Source organism: Erithacus rubecula (assembly GCF_903797595.1).
Source record: "Erithacus rubecula genome assembly, chromosome: 4".
NCBI classification, from domain to species: Eukaryota; Metazoa; Chordata; class Aves; order Passeriformes; family Muscicapidae; genus Erithacus; species Erithacus rubecula.
Genome location: NC_136686.1, coordinates 15781045 through 15804302, shown reverse-complemented (window position 1 = coordinate 15804302; position 23258 = coordinate 15781045). Strand labels below are relative to the sequence as shown.

Genomic DNA, 23258 nt, shown 5'->3' with positions numbered 1-23258 from the left:
CAAAAAAGGTTGTTTTTATAACAGAAAATATAATGCCAGAAATGAGCTGTTAGATATATAAAATATAAGAATTTTATGTTTCCTTAAGTTCTAGGCTCATCATTGGAATGGCTACTAATAAAATGATATCTAGAAAAGATAGAAATACTCTCGAACTTGGAAGCATAACTTTTAGAAAGTGCCTCAATTTGACTAGAAATGTATTATTTCTATGGGTTTTAGTCCCATAATTAACCAGTATACAAAATTAGCAAATAAAATTTTTACCATTTATTTCAGTTTACCTTTTACATAAATGACTTATTTGATTACACTTTCCAGCAGTTTTGTTTTCTGCTTGGGGCTAAAGGATCTCACACACTGACAATGAAAGAGAGAGAAGAAAAAAAAGTAATCACCAGTACAAAACTATACACCTTGTGGAGAGGGTTCAAGTTTTTTTTTATAATAAAATGTTAAAGAGAAAAGGCAGCCTGGTAGCACTGCCTAAAGCAGGAAACAGGCAGCAATGTTGGAAAGTCTATCTTAGCTTTGCTGGTGGTAATTTTTTTAGACCCATTTCACTATGACAGCTTAGTTTTGGATTACAGGATGATGTGGCAGAAGTACCCTTTTTATTAGTATTTTAAGCACAGGTCTTCAGAAGGTGGGCCAGGACACTTGGTCTCTTGCCCCTTGCTTCCTGAGCATGGCATACCCTAACTTACAGTGGCAAGACATCTCCTGTGATGTGCAGCTGGTTGTTGATAAATTCCTTAACTAGCATTTACATAGTTATGTACAAGTGTACATAACCTTGAAGTGTCCTCAGTTTAAACCATCACCACATAATAATACTGCTGTCTTCTTTTTAACTTTACAGCTGTGGAGAAGCTGAAGGAATCCACTTCAGAGACACAGAATAGCAACCTCTGGATTATCGTCGGGGTGGCAGTCCCGGTGACCGTGGTGCTCCTGATTGTTATTATTTTATACTGGAAACTCTGCAGAACAGACAAGCTGGAGTTTCAGCCAGACACAGTGAGCAACATTCAGCAGAGACAGAAGGTAAAAGGGGAAGCTGTGCTGAGAGGAGCTTGAGTATTCTGAGAACAAACAAATGTGACACTCTGGGGAACACCTGGCATCCTTAACTAGCATGTGTAAACACAGTTTCAGCAACTTCCAGTTTCAAGAGGAAAAAAAATTGAGGGAAGTTGTCTAATGATAGTTGAAGTCAAGAATCCCATAGTGTTTTATTTATTCTCCTGGGTATTTGATACTCCATTAGATATATCCATCCTTCTGAAATGTGGGCACTGATGCTGAAAGGAACCTTTCTTTATCACTTCATTTCAAGGCTGTGGATGGGACTGAATAAGAAGAAATGTACTGAGTCTTGAATCACTGACCTTGTTTTCCCCAGAAGGCTGAATTTTTCTTTGGAGAGCTTCTGCTAACCAAACATGACAGCTAAAGTGCACCACCCATCATACCTCACACTGGAACTAGAATTTGCTGGAACCTGTCCTGGCTGCTTCATGTTTTGCCAGGGCTCTTTTTGTTGCAATTGTGAGAACCTGTTGCAGTACTAGAACATCAATTAGTGAATCTATATGTGCCTGCATAAGTGAGCTTATTGGCCACTGTTGCTTAGGATAGTGAGAAATTCAGTACTCTTTTCTTTTTATTGCCCAAGAGTGTAAACCAAAAAATTTGTGATCCAGATTTTTCACAAAGGATGTATTCAGTAAAAAGGATGATGATGTGCCTGAAAGGTTACTTTATTTTTACAACCAAAGAGAACCTATGTGTGTCAGAAATGCTTGTTACTGACTATATCTTCAGAGGCATTAATAAAGGCAAAATAATCTGCCTTTGCTAGTCCTGTGGTACTGCAGTCATGTTCTGCACTGTGACCTCATGTTCAGTCACACAGTTTTCTCCATAACAAGCTTTGTCTGTACACCATGCTCTCTTTCAAGATAATTAATGATGTGAAAGATGAGAGAAACAGAAAGCACTTGCACTTCCAAAGCAGTCAGAACAAATCAATAGTAACTTCCACTTGTCTTGCAACTGCAAGTTGTGTGTCAGAATCCAGGCTGGCAACAAGTGGTACCCTTTGATGAACACCACCCCCTGGTACTTTGTTTCACCTCTGCTGTGGTAGTGTGTAATGTAATGCACATTTTTGACTGAGGAAGTTCCCCACAGTAGTTTTCACTAAATTGAGAAGGGTCATACAAAAAAGGCAAGAGAGGACCATTACCCTTGTTACACTGTTTGATCACATTTTCAGTACCTCTCTGCTATCACAAGCTTTTTTTTTTGTGAGGAAGCAGTTGGGTTGTATTGGCTGTAGGACCAGAAACATCTTTCATATAATTATTTCCTTTTGAGAAAATGGCTCAGTTGCTTTTCCCCACTGCTTTCACAACGTTCTTCATCTTAATCATTCATGAGTCAGAAGCCTCAAACTTGTTTATTTGCAAGTCTCATTTTGGATTGCCTAGGGAACCTGTCACTTTGCCTTCTTAGGGGAAGTTGCTGTAAGCAAACTAGAAAGAACCAGTAAGGACATCTAGTTCAATCCTTGTGCCACTGGAGGTAAAGCAATAAAAAGTGTCTTAAATTTTTATCACTTTGCACATCAAGCAACTGGAAGAACCTACTTTGCAAACCATATCCTCCTTTCCCCAGCATAAAAGCAGTACTCTGGCTTTCTTGCTATCAGGCTGTCATTGGGATTTCATGTTTTCAGACAGTGGGTTGGAATTCCAGATCAGAATAGGGCATACTTAACCACCACCAAAAACCTCCAGACAGTCAAAACAACATACAAATTATTAGGGACATCTTTTCTGATCCTGCCCCCTAAAATTGTCCATGTATTTTATACCTTTTATTAGAGTAAATGCAAAGAAGTGATCAAAGGAGTGTTGTCATGTGGTCAGGGATTTATGTCTGTAAATAAACCCCACAAAATTGGACTAGGTTTCCTCTTCCTTACCACAGCCACAATTCTTTCCATTCTCTATTTTCAGGGCTTGACCTTGGTACTGAAGGAAGGTGAAAGCCTGCACTGTATTTATAAATAGAAAGACATTTAGGTTAAAGATCTGAGTTTTTCTCTTGGAATCTATATTTCATTATTAAAAAATGTAAAGATGCATTTATCGTGTGCTAGCTCTTCTCACTTCCATTAATATTTAACAAAAAATTCATTTAAGTATAGAATTTTTCATTAGCATATGTCTGGCATATCCATAGTGGAAACAGAAGACAATACTTTTCAACCTTGTAATAAGTCTGTGATATGTTTTGTGTATTGATTGGAAGATAAGAAACTGAGACACCAGTTTCCTTTTCAGCTGATACCATGTATCATACTGCACTGGTGGGTCTCCAGGAGTGTCACCAGTCTTTCTTCTGTGTCTTCAATTAGCTACTTTAGCAGAGCAGTTCAGTGGGCAGCATAATAACCCATTTGAATTTTCAGTAGCAGCTGATAGTAAATTATGTTACCTGTGACTTAAAAGTCAAGAGACAGAACTCTGTAAATGTACTGTAAATGCAGATTGCATAAGTAAGCTATAGGTTGTGCAGAAACTTTTTATTCTTAATTAGAATCTCTCTTACAAAGTTGCATTATCCTCTTCAGAGAGATTCTTAGACCTACAAATTTTACTGGATTCTATAGCCCCATGTGTTAGTCATATGTTTCCTTTTTCCTTTTCTTTCATATAATTGTTTCATTCTGCTTTGAAGTGCCTGGATTTTCCTGGAATGTTTTGGTATTCACTCAAATAATATAAGTTTTAATCTTTTATATGTAAAGGTTTACTTCTACAGAGTAGGTGTGATTTCTGTGTTCCTGTGGCCACCATGAAATCATAAGCTTCATAACCTCACAGTCTGTCTTCTGATGAAGGAAACACAGTACTATTATCTGCTGGCAATTAGGCCCTACATGACTTTTGGGTGTTTGGAGTATGGCTTCTTGGGTACACCTTGGTGAGGTGAAGGTCACAAGGTAGTTGTTCTACACAGTCATGCTGCCAGCATTCATGCCAGCACAGCTAACTGGCTTTGGTCCCTTAAATACTCTGTGGACACCCCTTTAAAATAGTTGGGTCACAGTCCCTCACTTGTGCTGGTCAGTAGTAGCAGATTTCCCACTTGAGTGGACAGGGCTGTTGTTGAAAAGTACCCAGATCCTGTGGTGACAAGTCCACAGAAGTACCCAAGATTGCATTAATACTTATGTGTCACAGCAGCCTTGAAGCTGGGCTTGAGTCCAGATGTGCTGCTTGGCCCCTCCCTTCAGGCTGGGTCATTCTCAAAGGTAGTATAGATAATAGCAAAGATAATGCATCTTCTAAGATAATGACATGGGCAAGGTGGACTGTATACAGCAAAGGCCTATTCTGCATATTGCATGTACCACCAGTTTGTGTTCTTTCCTTCTGGCCTTCCAGCTTCATTACAGGATCAGTGTCTTGCAGACAGGGTGGCACAAGGATCCTGCTTAAAAAGGTTCCTAATATTACTTCCTGCAAAGAGTATCTAGAGTGAGCCTGTTATTAAGGGATTTTTTACTTAACTGCTGCCTCAGTGAATATAAACATAAATACATGGGAAAGATGGAACTGTGGGAACTGATGCTTGCAAAACCAGTTTCCATCATAAAGTAAGAAAAAATAAAGGATCTTGAAGAGATTGTGATTTGCTAATCTATCCCTTTGCGTCAAAACAGGATTAGTAATACCTGTAAAATGCTAGGTTTCCTTTTCCATTGTGGAGATTAAATGGCAGAACATGCTTAGATCAAAGTTATTTTTATGCTTTTTAAACTGAGAGTTAAGGAAACAGGGGAGAGCAGTGAATCTATGCAAGATTCATTGGTCTGTGCAAGGATAATTCTTTTGAAGAGATGATACGAAGATATTTAAAGGGCACATCAAATATTCATGACTTGTTCTGTAAGCCATAGCATCCTACTGGAAATTCACCTTGATGTGACCTGGGTTGTTGCACTGGATTAAGATGTCTTTGCCTTATGAAGTAAAAAGATGCACAAGTGGTTTGTTTAAAGAACAAGATTTTCTTTCTTGCCATTACCTATATCTGCCATAACATTGTCCCCACTTTTCGCTTGGCCCAAGCTTTTTTATCCTGCAAAGAAACTGTGCCTTTTATGGGCAACTGAATTTTTGCCATTGGTTATTTTTCTTCATGAAAAACTCAGTGTATTTCTTTAATGCCCAAACCATCATTTTGCTCTGTACCTGTACTGGGCCTCTGATGTTTTTGTGCAAAATCCTTTCCTCTTCCCCAGTGAGCAAAAATTCATTTTGCATGTTATCCACAATAGAAGCAGAGTCAGCAGTATTATTTCTTTCTCTGGGGACATTAAAAAATTAAAATGGAATCTGATTCTCTAGGGGTTTCACTTTCTCTTCTGTGTACAAGCATTTAAAGAAAAGATCCCTTGCTAGGACTTCTCAGAGATAATTTCAGCTACAGACAATTTTTCAGGAAAAGTCTCCCTGCCCTAATGGCAAGAACTGGACAAGCTAATTGGCAGTTTCTTTATAAGATTGGATGTTCTGTAACTGCTGGGTGTGCTGAAGTTATTCCTTTTGCAGTGATAGCTTTGCATGGCTTGCTCAGTTTGTTGTTTAGCCAAGGGCACGTCCTAAAACGCATGGGGAAGAACGCCTGCCTCTCCAGTTGGATGTCACTCCTCTCTGGAGGCATCTTCACACCACTGTGCTTCTTAGAGACTGAATATGTCCTTCAGGTTCAGTGTCCCTCCTGTGTGTGTTTACATGTGGCAGAGGTGGAGTGGGTTGGTCCCCACAAAGCCTTGGACACAGCACTGCACCTTCTCCCAAAGCTGCAGCCCAGGTAATGCCAGAGCTGGAGAGCTGCCAGTTTGCCTCGTGTGCCAGCACAGCTCAGCTGAAGTGTCATCATCACCTGGGGACTGTCACCAGCCCTTGCATGTCTGCTCTAATCCGCTCACGGTCACAGGTAATGAGTCATGCCTCCTGCAAGATGTCTGAGAGGCACTTGTGTGGATTTTCATTTCCCCCCAACTAAGCAGGAATATCTGATAACCAAATGTCATGTGTCAGGTGTAACTTTGCACCTCTGAATTGAGAATTTTGCTTATTATTGTGCAGTCAGTAGAGTATCTCTTGGATGTTCCCAAGATCAGAGGCCAGCTCTGCTGGAGGCTAAATACTAGGCTTCTCCTCCTGATGCAGAGAATTCTTGTGATGTTTTGACATCCTGTAATCCTTTTGTTAATCTGTATAATGTCGAGGCAACAGCTCTGCATTGCAGAAAAATTCAGTCAGAAGAGACTCATGTTAAGAAAGGCAGCTGACACCAATCTTATAAAAACTGCTTGAAAACTGACATGAGTTTATGCAAGAGTATCATGTTTGCATAACAAACACCATTCATTTCTAATAGCTACCTTGACTAACTATCCAAACTGTTATCTTTTTGTGAATGACATACAGGATCTTCTTCAGAGTCAATAGCTGGATTCTAACAAGGGATGCAGTATTCAACATCTTAATTACTTCTCAACAATACATTTCTCTGATGGCAGTTCCTCTGAAAGAGCTCTTTTATAGTAACTCTTCTTCTGTAATGAGGATTAACCATTCACAAATGGTAGAAATAAAATACCACACTTAGAGATGCTGTCTATATAAATAGGTAGAAAAAGTAAAAGGTCTCCATCTGCTTTTATAGAAACATATGATTATCTGTGTTGAGATCATTCCAAGGGCCATCTAGCCCAGATGCCACCAGGAAAAGCCTAGAGAGGAGAAGGACAGGGCAAGTGTATGGATTGCTTTGCCTTGAGTAACTCTTCAGCCTCCAGTTATTTGTGTCTCAAGAACTGTGTCTAGAAGTGATGATATTTAGCAACCCTGAACATTCTTTTCGTGAACTTGTTTGGTCATTCTGAACTCAGCTGCTGACAGGGATTCCCACAGCATGTTACATGAAGAACCACATTATGTTGTTTCACCCTGCTTTTATCTTGCTAGTTCCAAGTTTTCTGTGATGCCTCTTAGCCCTTGTATTGGAGAGGACAGGGAGCAGTGATACCTAGGCATTTCATCTTTGCCAATCCTGACTTTACAGACCTCTGTCATATTGCTATCTCTGTCATCTCTTTTTCCAATCCCTTCTTTTGTCTTGGCATTTGAACCTTTGAATAGCATGAACATTTTCTAATTCTGTTCTATCTGTTTTGAGAGGGGGAGAGTAGAATTGAATATGCCATTCAAAATGTAGGTGATCAGTGTATTTATAGTCTCATGTTTGTATGGTGGTTACTTTTCAAAAGGAGTTATAAAGAATCTGTTTTCAAGATACAGGTAAATGTTGTGCCATCTTAAACATAATAAACCTCTGATATTAAATAAGATTAGTACTGGGGAAGTAAATTATTCTCTCCTAACTAAAGATGATAGAGAGTCTGCTGTAGAATTTAGCTGCTTTGGGAGCATGGAAATGCACCAACATTAAATCATTATTGTCTAAGGTTTTAATGTGCTACCCACTTGTGACTGAAAGTTGCAGTTTCATTTCAGCAAGCAGAATGTTTCTGCAGTATATGGGAATGTACTTTCTGTGCACTTCAAACCCCTCTTGGGTATATAAATGTGTGAATCACTGAACCCAACAAAATACCAGCGTGAAAAAAATAAATGAAAATTTCTGACTTGTGCTCTATCTTGGAAGTCTTTAGTTAAATGTGGTAGCACTTTTCTCATTATTTGTAGAGAGGATGTGTTTTTGGACTGTGTTATCTATATGCTCTGTGCAGATAGTGAAAGCCATGTTAGAGTGTAACTGTTTGCTTTACAAGGTTAGGAAAGAATTCCCTTAATTTGTAATTTTTTTATGTGTTGTGTTATCTCTCCTAGAGGTTGCAGTTGGTGTTGGAGTTATGTACGTGGCCTTAGATGAGTAATTGTTTAACATAACTTAGGGACAAAAACCTGGTGGAACTGAGACAGCAGTGACCTGTCTATTGGATGAAGTTGCCAATCTTCATCTAACTTCCTCCTGACACTTCCATCCAACCAGTGTGCAAAGGAACCTCCCAAACTGTGATTAGGATAGGATCCACCCAGCAGCATTTCTGTCTGAGAAGGAGAGCTAAAACTGTGTGCAATTCAGGAACAAAATTCTGCCTGTTACAGCAGTTATCTCAGCAGCCTGTGGGCATATATGTACTCAGAGTTATGGGCTTTCAACAACATGATCCCTCTTGTATTTTGTGAAATTTACTGAGCTGTCATGGTAATATTAGTGTGGCAGGAGGAAATGCACAAAGGAGAAGAAGAGGGATGATGAAAATCCGCAAGAAGAATCTGTCTTAAGAAAATATTTCAGGACAGGTGCCTTGAGAATCTCAGGTTTTATAAAGTTTTGTAAGTTTGGGGGTTTCTTTATTTGTTTTTAATCCTACTCCTGAAGCAAAATTCCTGAGGTGGTATTTTCTGTGGGATTCCTGTTTTTCTTACTATTTGTTTGGTGGTAAGCAGTAACACAGTTCTGACTTTACAGCAGAGGGAAGGAGAACCAGAGGCTGTTCACCAGCTTGTTCTGCCCTGAAATGGTAATACTTGACCAAAGTGCTGTTGTGATGTGAAGTGGGAAATGTAATTTGTATAGAGATACTTGGTCTAAGATAAGAAAATGGGTGGCATTTTGTACATGCAACCTCTTTTTTGACTCTCAGGTCTCAAAATCTTGCTTCTGGTTTGAGGCTTGCCATGGAGGGCACAGGCTGTCACACTACTGTAGTGGGAGGGTGGTGGCATCCCAAGTAAGATGTAATAAATACAGGGAACTGTCATTGCACTTCTTTTTACCTGCAAACACTATTAAGAAGTGAAGGTATTTAAATTAGAGACTTCTTTTTGTTTTGGTCCCTAAACATATTTTCTAAACTAGCAACAGTGAAGGAACCCCTATGCAATTCCTCAGTGATGTTAGTGTTGGGTTTTTTTAAAGTAGACTTGGAAGTTTGGCTTATGGTGCAAGTAAATTGTATCATATCCCATGTCAGAAAAGAGACACAATGGCACAAAAAGTCCTCAAGAGATGCAAGTGGGTCTTTTTTCAATATTTTGAAGGTGGCTGTGGAGTCAGAACTCTCCTTCTACGAGATCTTTTAATATGCTATTTTCATGAATGAAGAGGTTTTGTGTCTTAAATCAGATATGCATTACTGCTCTTGAATCATATGCACAAATTGTGTGCATTCTTTACAGGCAGTCTCTGGTCATCATCCCAAAGGGGGGGGGTTTATGTCAAAGGAGAGCAATTTCAAAATACAAAAATGCAAAAATACAGAGGTTGTACTTACCTGGTAAGATAGGTAGGAATGATAATGGAAAAATGAGCTGCATAAGAAAAGGAGACTCTGAAAGGTGAACATGCCTCAGTACTTCTAAATTCTTACTTATTGGTAGACTGGTAGGTGTTTTGAATATCTTGTGGAACAGTGAGTGCAAACCATACAGTTGAATGATCCTTGGTGGGAAGAAGGTGTAGATGACTTCTTGGATGAGATAGTAGAGACATAGTCAAATGAAAAAAGAGTTAAAATTAAGAAGACACTACCAAGCACACAAGCAATTACAAATTATTATCCTTTTTTGATACATCAGGAGACTACCACAGTGAACTCACACTAACATGTTAATAGTGCCCTGGGGATATGGACAAAAGTTTACTGGGTGTGAATGTCAGGTTGTGAAGTCACTAGGCAATGTGTAGTAGCTCTAAGCTGTCCTATATCACACTGATTTTTATCTTCGACCCACTTTAATTTTAAGAACAGTGTGTCTCATTATCTTCTATATTTAAGCTTGTAGACTTGCTTTTTTTTTTCTGAAAAGTTTGTTTATCCTGTAACATTCCATATGCTAACATTATAGTAAGGTTGTAAGTCAGTGGGACTTCTTTATAGGGATTCTTGTCCTGTTCACAGGTTGTGCACTGACTCTAAAGCACATGCTTTGCTCCTTTGTTTCCTGAGAAATGTATGCTAACAGCCTCTGCTCAATTCAGCTGGCTCTACAAGAAACAAGGCAAGACCGTGGCATAAAATCAGTAGAAAATTGTCTTAAGACATTATTGTTCATATTATGGCCAAATTCAAATGCTGCTTGTAGGAACTACATGGAGAATGCTCAGTTAAGTGTATTTCTTCTGCTTTCTGCTGAAATTATTCACTGGCCTGTAAGCAGCATTTGCTTTTTTGAGAAGACAGGTTGTTGACATTCCTGTGAGTCTCTGCATCCAACAAAACAATATATTGGTAAACATTTTGTATTTCAGTGGCTTGAACAACACTGAAAGTATTATCTGATTTTATGCAACAAGAACTGACTGAGGTGCACAGATTTTGTAGGCTTCTTCAGAAATTATTTGATTTTTTTCTATAAATTGAGCTTCAAATAATGGTTTGGGTTTGTGTTTTTTTTTTTCATTCAGTATGTAACAATAGAATTAAAAACTCTCTTGGCTGTGCAATATGAAATCATCTTTCTCTGAGATTTTGGCAGGTTCTGTATTTGTATAACAATATAATTCCTTATGAGTGCAGTAATTTAGATATGTTCATTTTAGTGATAAGCTTCAGAGCAGTTTATGTCTTTCCCTTTCACAAATATTAAAGATAAATGAAAACTCCTAACAACTTACATTTAAAACAAGAAATCTTTGCCAAGACTGGTTTTGTGCAGTCCTGGGTAAAGGCACCTGAGGCTGGAGAAAAGATGGTCATTTTCAATGCCTAAACAAATAACAATACTAGCACAACTTAAAAAGTGCTCTTATTTCATACTTTTCTTGGTGATGATTAATATATGAGTAGTAGATAACTGATCCACACATGGTATCCTGACTACCAGTACCAAGATGGGCAGAGGTGATGCAACCTTTTTTACATAACTTGATACAAAGAAAATAAAGAATTTAGCAGATGGCATGCAGAAATTTCTTAGAAAACTTACTGAGTCAAGAGTAACACTATTAATTTCACTGAGTCAGTGGTCTGACTGTCTGGTCTTGAAGAAAGCAGTTATTGTTCTGTCCCCTTCAGGCAGTTCTCACTGAAAATGTGGATTTTGGCTCCTATTATTTTTCAGTTAGGAGTCATAATGCTGCCATGGTCTGCAAGGAGAGGTATGAGATGCCTAGAATGTGTTTTTAAGAAAAAAAGCAGGCTTATGCCAATGTTATTTCTACAGTAGTAATCCTATTAGTATCCTATTTTTCCAGAAATATAATTTTTAATAAGTGATTTTATTGGTTTTTTTGAGGACCAACTTTTCATATTCAGTCATGTATCATGTTTGTGTGTATGCATTGTCACGTTTTTCTCTCTGTTTTTTTCATTCATATGCACAAACATATGCACATGTGCATACAGTCTCTGTATTGGCTGGAGCTGATAGTGCCAACTTAAGATTTTTGGCATGAGATATCCAGAAATGTTTGGCTGTACAGAACTTTAAAAGACTTGAAGCATTCAGGCCATTTCCATTCAAGTATCAGTTTCATACCAAAACTATTTTTTAAGATGAGAAGAGTTTGTTTTCCAAAGAACAAGGTTTAGAGAAAATTTTGAAAATTGTCATGGAGAAGTTCTAGTTTGCATTCTGAGCCTTAGGGGCTGTAGGGTGTGGAGGGAAGGAGAACAAGAGGGTTATTGGTATGAGGGAAATGCTTCTGCTGATTCTGTGGGGAACTGCCAGTTTCTGGCTTAAGTTTAAAACTTTAGGAGAATGTTTGCATGGGGTCAAAAAATACTTTTTAGAGATTTTAAGTTAAATTGTCAGAGGATTTTACACCAATTCTGCATTTATAAGGTTGTAGAGCTGAGAGGGTTTTTTCTCTGTTCTGTCACACGGAGCATGTTACAACACCAGGTGTTAAAAGTATAAAGACTGACAGCCTGGAGTTCTTGGATGCTGTAAGCTGGCACTGGCAGCTGGCAGGAAGAGGGAGAGGCAAGAGAGAGTGGGGCAGAGAGAATGGTTCTGCCTGTCAAGGAAGAGTAAAACCAGCTGAGGAGTTTACGTGGCTCCCACTTAAGGAAAATATAGCTGTAGGTTCTGTGGTGGTGATAGCTGAGATTGGCCAGTCCTCTGTTGCCAGCAGGTGTCCATGAAACCCTAAAGTCTTAGCCACCCTAATTGTAGACATGCATAAAAGACTCATCTTGCATCCCCTTCTCCTTTCAGTGTGTGTTTGCCAGCTTCTGTGTGAAATGAGATGGGGATCCTGCTTTTGCAACTAACATTCTGTGCCAAGGATCCAGCGGGGTGGGAGAGAGCAAGAGGGTTCCTGTGACAGTCCTGAATTTATGAAGTTCTAACATAAGACTTTATTGCAATGCTGTGTTTGAGGGGATCTGGTTGTGGTTGTTTAAGATAATGTTAACTGGCATTTCTTACAGTGTGAGTGCTGGTCTTTGCAGCACTAACAGCCTTTTAATTCAGCTGCTGTGTGGTCTGTCTGCAGATAAACATTCATGGATACATATGCTGTGGCACATGTGCATGTACACATAAATATATCTGTTTCCATGACTGTGCTTAGATAAAAGGTTGTGTTGGACTGCAACTAAAACTATTCAAAGTTAAAGCTGAAAATGTTATATTTTTGTATGATTTTTTATTCCCAAACAGGTTTACAAACTCAGTCTGCTAGAGTGATTCTAAGACAGGTTGAAGTTCATGCTTCAGACACGCAGCAGTCTCAGTAAAACCATACTGGTTACTCCAGTATTCCTGAAATGTTTGTCTCTTCAGTTGCTTTTCCTTACCCCACCCATCACACTATTAAAAAGCAGTAGTAAGTTTGCAGGTTTATAAGAAAAGGGTAGAGCACCACCAGTTTTTTTTGTGGAAGAATTGTGCCTAGCACATGGTGAAGAGTGTCATCTTTGGAGCTAAGGGGGCTGGATTCTGTGGAGGGGAATGTCGTGAAATAGAGGATGTGATCATCAGGAAGCAGCAGCAGGGCTGTGCAGACAGGAGGGAGGGATATGAAAGGGTTAGAAGAAGGGAAGCCATTGAAGGGTCAAAGGAAGTGTCATACAGAGGAGTATCTTCTAGGAGAATAGATACAACTTCTAACAGGCTGTAAGTGAGATGGGGTAACTAAGAAGTTTCAGTAATCAAAGTGGTGTGAACTGGCCTGATAACTCTGACAGCAGAAGTGAAAAGTTTGTCTTCACAAGTATTTGGGGGAAGGGGTGGGGATTTTATTAAGTAAAAAAGATCCTGAAGAGAAATGTTTAGCATCTGAAGGGGAGGAAATTTCAGGAAGACTTCACTAGATGACAGTGACAAAAAATACTGAGACACAGTTACACCTTCACCTAGTGTAGCTCCCCAGTGCCCTTTTGAATCAGTGGTTGCAGTTATTTGCATAAATTCAATAACTGAATCACCCATAATGCTGAACTGAAGGGACTGTTGCAAAGCCCAGGATGAATGGACATAGAAGACATCCAGATCTGTTCAAATAATAAGCTTACTCATTTTGTGAGAAATTAGCTCCAAAACCTCAACAGACAAACGGTTGGATTTTACAGAAGAGCTTTTATTGCCATCTACTGGCTTAAATGGGCAGCTTGCTCGACTGCATTGCCCTTTCTAAGAACCATTTGGAAAATGTTTGCTTACTGAGAAAATATTTTGAAGAGATTGTTTCGGAATATTCCTTAGGCAAGCTTATCTTGGCATGATATCAGTCAAGTCTGTTTGCAGTCAGCTATGTTGGCATGCCAAGCTTTATGAAAGGGGGTTCATTTAAACATCTGGAACCTGATGCACCCATGAATACACTCCAGCACATGCTTCACTTTGCAGGAAATCAGCTCTGGGAACACACAGAAGATTTTGTGTGTGTGGTGTACAGCAGGTTGTGTGTGTGTGTGCGCTTCAAAAACTGGAGTTGTCAACATTCCTTTCTGCTTTCAACTTCCAAACTACATAGAATTAAATGGGGTTTGAAGAAAAACTTTCTCTTAATTAGTTCTTCAGATTTTCCAATTACTCCAAAGCCCCAAAAAAAATCAGCAGAGAGCTTGAAACTTGGAGCCTTAATTAAGTCTGAATCAAGTCACTGATGAGATTAGCTTTTTTTTTAGTAATAGAATTATGAAAGTAAAAGGCTACATTCTGTGTCTTTCTCAAGCAAGATGCCCATTGAATAAGATCCTCAGGATGATTTCTCTAAATTCCAAAGCCTTTTGTATATTATCTGTTCAGTATGAAATTCCAAAGAGATTTTTAGGGTTTTTTCTGGAGGCATCAATACTAGCTGACAAGTCCTTGCCAGGCAGCTGTATAACTCAGATCTGCAGAGTGTTTGTCTTTCATCAGATGAACTAGGTGTTTGTACAAGCACTCCTAGATTTGGGGATTTCAAAATGAGAAATGTCAACAGTGACATTATTCAAATTATTTAAAATCCTGCAACCATTTTGGCTGAAAGAAATGAAAATAAGACCTGGTGGCAGTAGCCATTTCAGTCTGCACATAGGTGTCTCCAGCCTTGCACCCACAAGTACACAAAAAGCTCCTCACACAGTGATTAAATCTAAAGAAATAGCAGCATCAGAAGTATATTTTAAAACAATATTTATTGATTTGGAATTATAAACTGTGTATCATATGCAGGAAGGTGGCAGAATTGTGGAGTTTCTTTTCCCTGTTGCTCTCATGTTCATTTCTGAGACTACCATAACCTGACTCTCCTCTCGGTGGCCATTGTTTGCAGATCTGAACAAAGCCTTTGTACTCATTGTCACTTACTGTTCCTGTTTCTTGTCTTTGTTCTTTTCTCACAGCTACAAGCCCCCAGTGTGAAAGGCTTTGATTTTGCTAAGCAGCATCTGGGCCAGCACAATAAAGATGATGTCCTGATTATCCATGAGCCAGCTCCTTTACCAGGACCTATTAAGGATACTACCCCATCTGAAAATGGAGATGTGCCCAGCCCCAAATCCAAGACTTCCACAAAGCCTTCAAAGACTGTTCGACACAGAGGGAGGTCAGTTCACAGAGATAAAAACAAATTGTAGTAGACAACACTGTATTAAGGGCTAGGGATTGCTGTATTTTTAGGGCAATTTCAGTGGAAAAAACTGTTTTGGAGCTCCAGAACTCGCATTTTCTAGTGAGCCAGCACTGCTACACCTTGCTACTCATTAGTGCAGGGTTGTGACAGTTTAGTGTTCATTTTTCTTTTAAAGGGAACATCCCCAGTTAAGAGGGGTATTTAAGACACTGCTGAGTTGACTGGAGTCAAGTCATTGCTTGTTTTTCAATGCAGTCTCTTTGTGGTCTCCATCTCCTAAGCCAGTAAGTGGTTAAAAACAAATGAAAGCCACTGACAAAGAGTAATGTGTTTCAATCACATTGATAGTGATCAATACATATATGAAAAGTTGGGATTTCCAAAACTAAGCCATATCTCCAAACTTCAGGGAAGATGCAGAAATGTTATTTATGATTATCTGGAGGAAGTCTTGTAGTAAATGAGCCTTACTCAGAAAAAGGAATGGTAATTCATAGCTGTGCAAATGGCAAAGGAGCACCAGCAGCATTTTCCTAACCTTTTCCAATAATCACATGATGTGACTGTCCCTTGCTGGAAAAAATCGTGTTTGTAGGATAGGTGATGTAGCAAAGCTGAGTAACAGAGTTGGAGCTGCACAAAAAAAAAATGTAGAAGGTAACACATGGGCAAAAAATGGAACTCTGAGATGACCCCCTCTGAACTATGCTTTCCAGTAATTCTTCCTCCTCTCCCTCACTCTCACACTTCTCTGTCTTCAGCTCTGCATTCCCTGTGCTTATACTTATATGATACTGCACAGTGGGAGGAAAAAAAAGCAAACCATCAAGGGCAGAGTTGGATGAGCTTAAGAAAGAAGCTAATGGTGATTCTGATTGAGTTGCAGGTCTCTGCAACACAGCTTGCTCACCTGTTCAGCCCTCTGTGCTTGCTTTAAAGCCCCAGCTATCTTAAGATCCTTGCTTCATCTTCCCCATGTGGGCTTCATAAAACTCAGTTTCCCCCTTCCAGATGCTAAGCTTGTTTTCTTAAATCTCTACAGGCCTTGTAAGTAGAAGACTGGCAGTGGTACAGTGGAAGGTGGGCAAAACTAGAAAATAATGGAAGAAAAATGAGCTATATTAATTTTGATGTAGCTTACATAGTTTAAAACAAAGTAATACAAATCTGAAAGACAAGTGTTTATGTGTTTCTTTTAATAAGTCCAGAAGTGACCTAGGACAAAGATGATACATGTGGGAGGGGAAAGCATCTATATTTATATGCAGATAAGCATATGAAAAATGTTTAAATTTGAGGTTACTACTATATTTCATCTAGAATAATTTAGAAAATTAGGCAGGAGAAATTTTAGAAGCCAATATTCTAATGATATGCCATGATCCTATTGTAGAAGGCCACCAAGTAATTCAGGTGTGATTTCCCCTTAGTAAAGCCATGTTGGCTGTCACCAGGCTCCTCCTTATTTGTCATGTGCCTTAGCAGAGTTTCCAGGATGATCTGCTCTGTGATCTTCCTAGGCACAGAGGTGAGAGTGACTGACCTGTAGTTCAGATGCTTGAAATGTTTTCAAAAGACAATCTCCCTTTTCTCCTTAATATTCCTTTCAGAACAAATCTTCCTTGAGGCTTAACTATGGAGATGTTGCCATCATCTCCCTTCCATGCTGATGTGCCCATGTCAGCTTGCAATTTGAAAGATTTGTTCCCCAAGGCAGAAGTTGAAATGTGAAATGGTATCATACTGTGTTGTGTTGAGTTTAGCTGCTTGATGTTTTGTGAGGAAATACAGAACTCAGTTCATCACAGTTCAGCTCAGAATTGTATGTTACATTCCAGGAAATGTAGTGGTGATGTGAGTACACGTTCTACATCTGTCAGAAACAACAAACAAGAGCAGCTGAGTTCAGAAAGCTCAGCAACCCTAGGCTCCAGCTGAGAGTTGGACCTGTGCTTTTGACTTGAGAGTATACAACTGCATGTTCTTCAGCACTTACAAGAGATGGCTGATGTTGACTCAACATGATTTATGTTCCTGTAACCTGGTGATGATTTGGATAGGCTGAGAAAAGAGTATGAAGGGGAATGCAGAGCACAATGAGATGAAACAAAAAGTCAGTAGTAGATCTGACACAGAGCTCCAGCCTCATATTCTGCTGAACCAGGACAAAGGTGATGGAGATGATAGCTCTGCACATCCTCTCCCCCAAAGAAAAAGATGCAGTGATGCAGATCTCTAAGATCATTGAGGACCATTTCTGCTCTTTTCCCTGCTAATTGGGATGTGACATTAGTATTATAGTCCTGCAGATCAGGGCATTGTCTGGGGAGGAGAAAAAGGGAAGTTGAATTCAGGAGTAGATTTAACTTCAATGGACTTCTCATGCTGCATATAGTTATCTTAGTGTGTGAGCTCAGGCCAGGTTGATGTTTAGCCAAGAGGCTCAGTAGCTGGTTCAGATACCCCTCTAGTCCAAGCAAATCCTGCACTAATGATGTTAATGCACAGACGTGTGTGCACTCTCCGTTATTAACTCCCTGCCAGAAGAGGAGTGTTCACAAGACAAAGTGGTCACTGGAGACACTGTCACAAAGGCTGATCCCATGTGAAAAGACAGGCTGGGGTGTCAGGCAGTGGTGTGTGCCCTGTATTTTTTTCTATTTTTATACTATCAGAATAACTTTTGCAGCTAAAGTATTTTATTGGGAAAGATCATGGTGGTTTTTATTTTTCTATATTGCCTACAAAAGCTGCAAGCAGTGAGATTGTATTTTTTTAGTTAACAAATGTTATTAAGAATCTTGTGACTGCATGGAATAAATACTTGAAAGAAGCATTTTTGAATTGCCTTACGTTTGACTAGTCAGGAAAATATTCACATAGATTTGTATTGTTAGCAAGAGAGCACCAAGGCTGAATGTTAGACTAGTTACCTATGTGGGTTTCATATTCCTAATTATAATTATTTTCTTTCTAAGAGGTAAACTGCTTTACAAATGCAGACCTTTTTCTTGTAGTGTATTTTAAAGGAAAGATGACTTAATAATATTGTCACATGTGAATTGTGTTGCAGTCATTTTTCACACACAACAATGGTAACATCTTGGCAATGAATATCTAGCTAAAATAATGTATTATAAATTTACTTATAAACAGAGGAAAATTTTAGCAGACATCACAAGATATTTTAGCAGAGGATTATTTATGTGTGAGAATTATGTCCCCTTGCAAACTTGTGTCACATGTTGATTTCTTGTTTTGTAATGTTTGTGGCAGAATTTCACCATCAGATGCTGAATCCACAGCAAGTGAACAGTCCAGTGGGAGAGAGACAGGAGAAGAAACTGCAAGACCATCAACTGTTGCAAACGAGGGCAAGCCACGAAGAGCAGTGAAGAAGGGTTTGTTAATTTATTTTTTTCTTCTTGTGTGCTCTAGTGCTTTGCTCAGGCTGAAGAGTTACTCTGGTACTGTAACTTTTCTAAACTCATCTTTGGCTTTTGATTTTTCTGCTTCTTGCTGCAGAAAATCCCTTCATGTTTGGTTTAGTTTCTTCTGTTGAAACTGAAGAGCTGTACATTCCTTTCATTCCAGCAAGCTTTTGAAACAAATGGCTTAGCAGGAATGAATGTTGCCTCCTTTTGTCCCATACACACCCCCAGCTAAACTCTTGCCAGCTAGGATCCTCCTAATTGTGTCTTTCATGGTAGCAGAATTGCAGACAGTTAAACGAGCAGTAGAGGTCACAGCAGGACTTCAGACCAAGGGGGTGTTGTCTGTAATAGTAACTTTGGAAAAGTAATATGAAAAAAAAAAAAGGCACCAGACAGGTGAAAATTTTACAAATGAATTGTAATTCAGACTTCAAAATGCCTGCATTATTGTACATTAGAACAATCAAAATTCAGTGCTATTATGTTAAGAATGCTTCTTGCTTCCAGTGCCACTCTTTTTCTTGGAGGTACTCTAAAATATGTATGTTTGTGTATTTGAAATTATAGGAAAAGATCTCAGGAGGGTTTGAGCTCCTCCAACCTATCTGACTTGAATTCTGTTGCACTGTTTTAGTGTTCTCCCCTTTCCTCTTACCTGGGAACTACAAATTCATCTCTTCATCTTCTGTCTGGATTAAAACTTCATGTAACATTTAACATTTCTTTTTGGTGTAGAAATGTTACGTGTTGCTGCATCTGAATTACCTGGTAAAGGCAGTGAAGAGACTGTGTAAAATGTGTCCTTTTGACCTGTCATGCCCTTACTGGGTAAAATACAGTATTTTTTCAGCATTTGGTGCCTCTAGTTTGCAAATCATAGGGACTATTTTTAGCACTTGGAATTGGAGGCACTGTCTGCAGAGAGCTCTCTGCTAAATGGGAGATTCAGTTCCCTTTTTGTGCAGCTGAGATTTGGCAGTTTGATCCAAGTTCATGCATTTCATTCAAAAGTAAATGCAATCATCTTACTGCTGTGGTTTTTTCCAGTTGCCATTCTAACTAAATTATTTGTCATAATTACTGTGTTGTCTCTTCTTTTTCCTTTATGTTGTCAGGAGCAAACAGAGTGGGTAAGTAACCAGAGATGATAGTTGAGTACAAATATGAATAGGGGTGTTGGGGTAGCTGCAATTATATCTTAAAAATAAGGATGGAAGAGTTTGTCTTCTGAGTTTAAGAAAATAAAATTGCTTTTGAGCTGTTGAAGTATGAAAAGTCTCAGTAACACAAATTATAGTAATCCAGCACATTTTTCTAATTTTTTTCCTCCTGTGAAAGAAGCAAAATTAAGGCAGCTATTGGTCCTGAAACCAGCTTTCTATAGACAAGTTGTAAATGATATTACAATTAATGTCTTTACTGAAAGCCCAAAAAAACCCACCAGCTACCTGCAAAGAAACACAAATAGTTTGTTGTGAACTAGTGTTTTCTCTGCTGGGATTGAGACATGGCAAACACAGGGCAGGAGAAAGCTGATCAAAGCTGTATCTGATAATGTGTAACACATCTAGTGAAAAAATAAGGGCTGTGTCCTCTGATAGCACTGACCATCTTATAGTACCCAACCTTTTTCCATCCTTCTGTATTATGCTGCTTTCTATTGGCAGGTGCAGTGAGTCATCAGCTGCATCCTAGGAATGTCACCTCCTGGGATACAAACAAACTGTGTGAAATTTGTCTCTCATTGCTTATTCTGGCATAGTTAAGGTACCAGTGGATGAGCTGAAGAATCCCATTGACTCTGATTTTGAGGCCTTATGCACCTTGCTTGCTGTGTCTCTCAAGGGTGCAGGAAGCAATAGCCTTTCTCTGTCTCCACTGTATTGGTTTTCACATGAAATCATAGCTTCCTGACATTTCAGCTCAATTAATGGTTTCCACTCAGTGATGAACATCAATCCTGGCATGTGACCTCTATGGAATGGTTGTTAAAACATGATCTGACCAGTATTGGGGTATTAAGTACCTTTCCATTATTTTTTAGCCTCAGCTGAATTATTCTGAAGTCAAAATTTCATTCATGTTGTGCCATCCAACAGCTTTATAGGGAAGATTTTCTAAATGTGAATAATAATAGTATAATGTAAGAACTTTGAAATGAGAAAATATGCTTATTCTCTCTGTCAAAACTTCTACAGGATCTCATTCATGTGTTGAGTTAGAAATTGTTTCTCTTTTTGTTGTATGTATACAGTGCTATGCTGTTCCTGACTTTATCTACTTTTCTGTACTTCCATCTTGGTTTGTATTTATAGACAAAATGCCTGAGTGTAGGCACACAGAGAGGATTTAAAGGTCAGATGCAGCTTATGAGGGTTTTTTGTGTGTATCTTCTCTGCAAAAAGGAGTAACATATGGTGTTACTGTAGGGCCTTACAAAAAATTGTCAGTGGGACTTCTGTTTTGCAAAATGAGTTTAAGAGCCCTTTCAGCTAAGAGGCCCCTGCTAAGCCCTTGTTTATGTATGTACAAGTGAAAGTTATGGATGAAATGATAAAGATTCAGAGGGAATGCTCATTGTAACTGAAAATATTAGACCTTGCTCACCAAGAAATATGAAAATATCCTTAAAATTTTATGTTGGACGTCAGTGGGCTTGGGAACGGATGATAGAGTGAAAAGGTGAGGAAAAAACTACTATTGTATGGGGAATATGGATGCAGAATTTCAGATCTCTGTTAACTACACTATTGCTCTGAGGGGTTCACACTAATTCCTTAATATATCTCGTGCCACTCTCTTTGAGAGGCAATGCTTGCACACTTCTGAGAGATGCATGAAGATGGGGCTGTGAAAATGCCAAATGGTTAAGGTGATACAAATAGCTACAGAAGAGAGATGAATATGTTTCATTTAGGCTCCATGTCCTTCAAAACATGTTGGGCTCAGAGGTCTTGAAGGGAACTGTTTACTTTCTTTTTAAGAACACTTATAAAGAGAAATCACATTTATAAATGCTTCATGCCTTTTATAAACATTTATGTTTGACAATGCTTTGATCAACTTTGAGAAATATGAATAGTGATTTCACTTAACTTGTGGCCAGATTACTTTCCAGCTCAAAAGTACTATGCTGTGAATATAATAAAACTTACTATTCCTTTCTTATCCTGCTCCCTTGTACTGGAAGAGGGAAGCAAAGGAGCAAGTCACCTACTGTGACCTTCTATGGAAGACAGGATTCACTCCTCTTCTGAACCCTATCCTGTGTTACCAGCACATGTTGCAACAGGATTGACTATTTTTTTTCCCTGCCTATCCCTTGTTGTAGTTGGATCATGTTGATAAACAATTTATTCTGTATCAGAATCAAATTAGATTTTCTTCCTGGTTTGAATATTGAGAACCACATCCTCTTATTAGAAGTCTATGGAAAGATGTGGAACTATGTCCCTCAACACTGTTGTGTTCCTTCGTAAGGAAAGTCACAAGTCTTGATCTCTCATTGCTTGAATTTCATGGTGAAAAGCAGTTTGAGAATGTGTGGCTTTGTGGATAATACAAAGTTTTCAATAGCTTTTGCAAGCCTCATCTGCATAACAGTTTCTGATTTAGGTCTAACTCAGAACAAAGATTGCTAAATCTGTGCTTGTCTGCAAATCACTGGGGTGATCCTGTAGATTTCAAGACTTTTGAGGGAGATGACCCATTTCTATTAAGTAATTAACTGTTGGCAGGACCTGGGGTGCATTTCTGTGCATCCTGATTTTCCTAATGTCTTCTGCTGATTGTATTTGAGTTGCTTCAACCTCTTCAACAAATTACAACTTGATAGTATTTAAGCAGCTTGCTTATTATTATGTCAACTATTATTATGTCATAGGGAAAACATCTGCTTTAAAAGTGTTAATCAGTAAGATATCTGTAAAATTCTTTTTGTTTTGTGCGGATTTCTAAAGGGTTTTTTGTTTGTTCCAGTATCACTATCACTTAAGAAATGCATTTTGCATTGAGACATCTTTCACTGCTCTTTGAACCCCCATTTGAGCAATTTGCATCTCCTTAAGTACTGATAAGAGAAATTCATTAGCAGAATGCACTTAAACAGCTTTTTATGGAGTAAAGTAGATTGAGATTTTGGGGGTTTGCAAGTGCCAAGAGCTTGATTTACAGAAATAAAGAATGACAGCTCACCTTCTGGAAATATAATGGGAAAATGTTTATAATTTGCAAACCACAGGGTAAACTTATTGTACACTAAATGTGAGTCAGCTGGAAGGCCTGTAGGGCAAATTAGGCACAGATGGAAAACAGGGTATAGTTTTGTAGCACAGCATCTGTAGAGCTTAACATTTGACTGTGATAACCATGGTAGCATTGCTTCACTCTGTATTGATTCTGATGATTTAGGACCTCCTCAGACCAGCAGTGGAAACGAGCAGCACTCCTCAGCCTCTATCTTTGAACATGTGGACAGGATGTCCCGTTCCTCAGATGCCAGCAGACGGGTCCCAAGCAAGATCCAGCTGATTGCCATGCAGCCCATGGCAGCACCTCCAGTTCAGAACTCTGTGCTCTCTGATCGAGTAGCAGAGACCAACAAAATTAATAAAGAGGTATTTTGGAAAGTGCTTGGAATGTTTTTGGAGGATTGCATGCCTAGCTGAGGGGGAAGTGAAAAGTATCCAGTTTCTTGTT

The 23258-nt window shown here is 38.9% G+C and overlaps 1 protein-coding gene across 4 annotated transcripts in view; it reads left to right on the top strand.

Annotated features, from left to right (window-relative positions):
• Nucleotides 1–23258, top strand: part of KIAA1549 — a 137470-nt gene that overhangs the window by 95260 nt on the left and 18952 nt on the right. For all 4 annotated transcript variants that reach the window (XR_013773944.1, XR_013773945.1, XM_079303415.1 and 1 more), the window contains exons 10-13: nucleotides 863–1047; nucleotides 14897–15099; nucleotides 18403–18527; nucleotides 22971–23176. Coding sequence is in view for 2 of the 4 variants with exons in the window: in XM_079303415.1 (XP_079159541.1) it covers nucleotides 863–1047; nucleotides 14897–15099; nucleotides 18403–18527; nucleotides 22971–23176 (719 nt within the window). In the remaining 2 variants the exon portion in view is untranslated. The remainder of the gene's footprint in view (nucleotides 1–862; nucleotides 1048–14896; nucleotides 15100–18402; nucleotides 18528–22970; nucleotides 23177–23258) is intronic.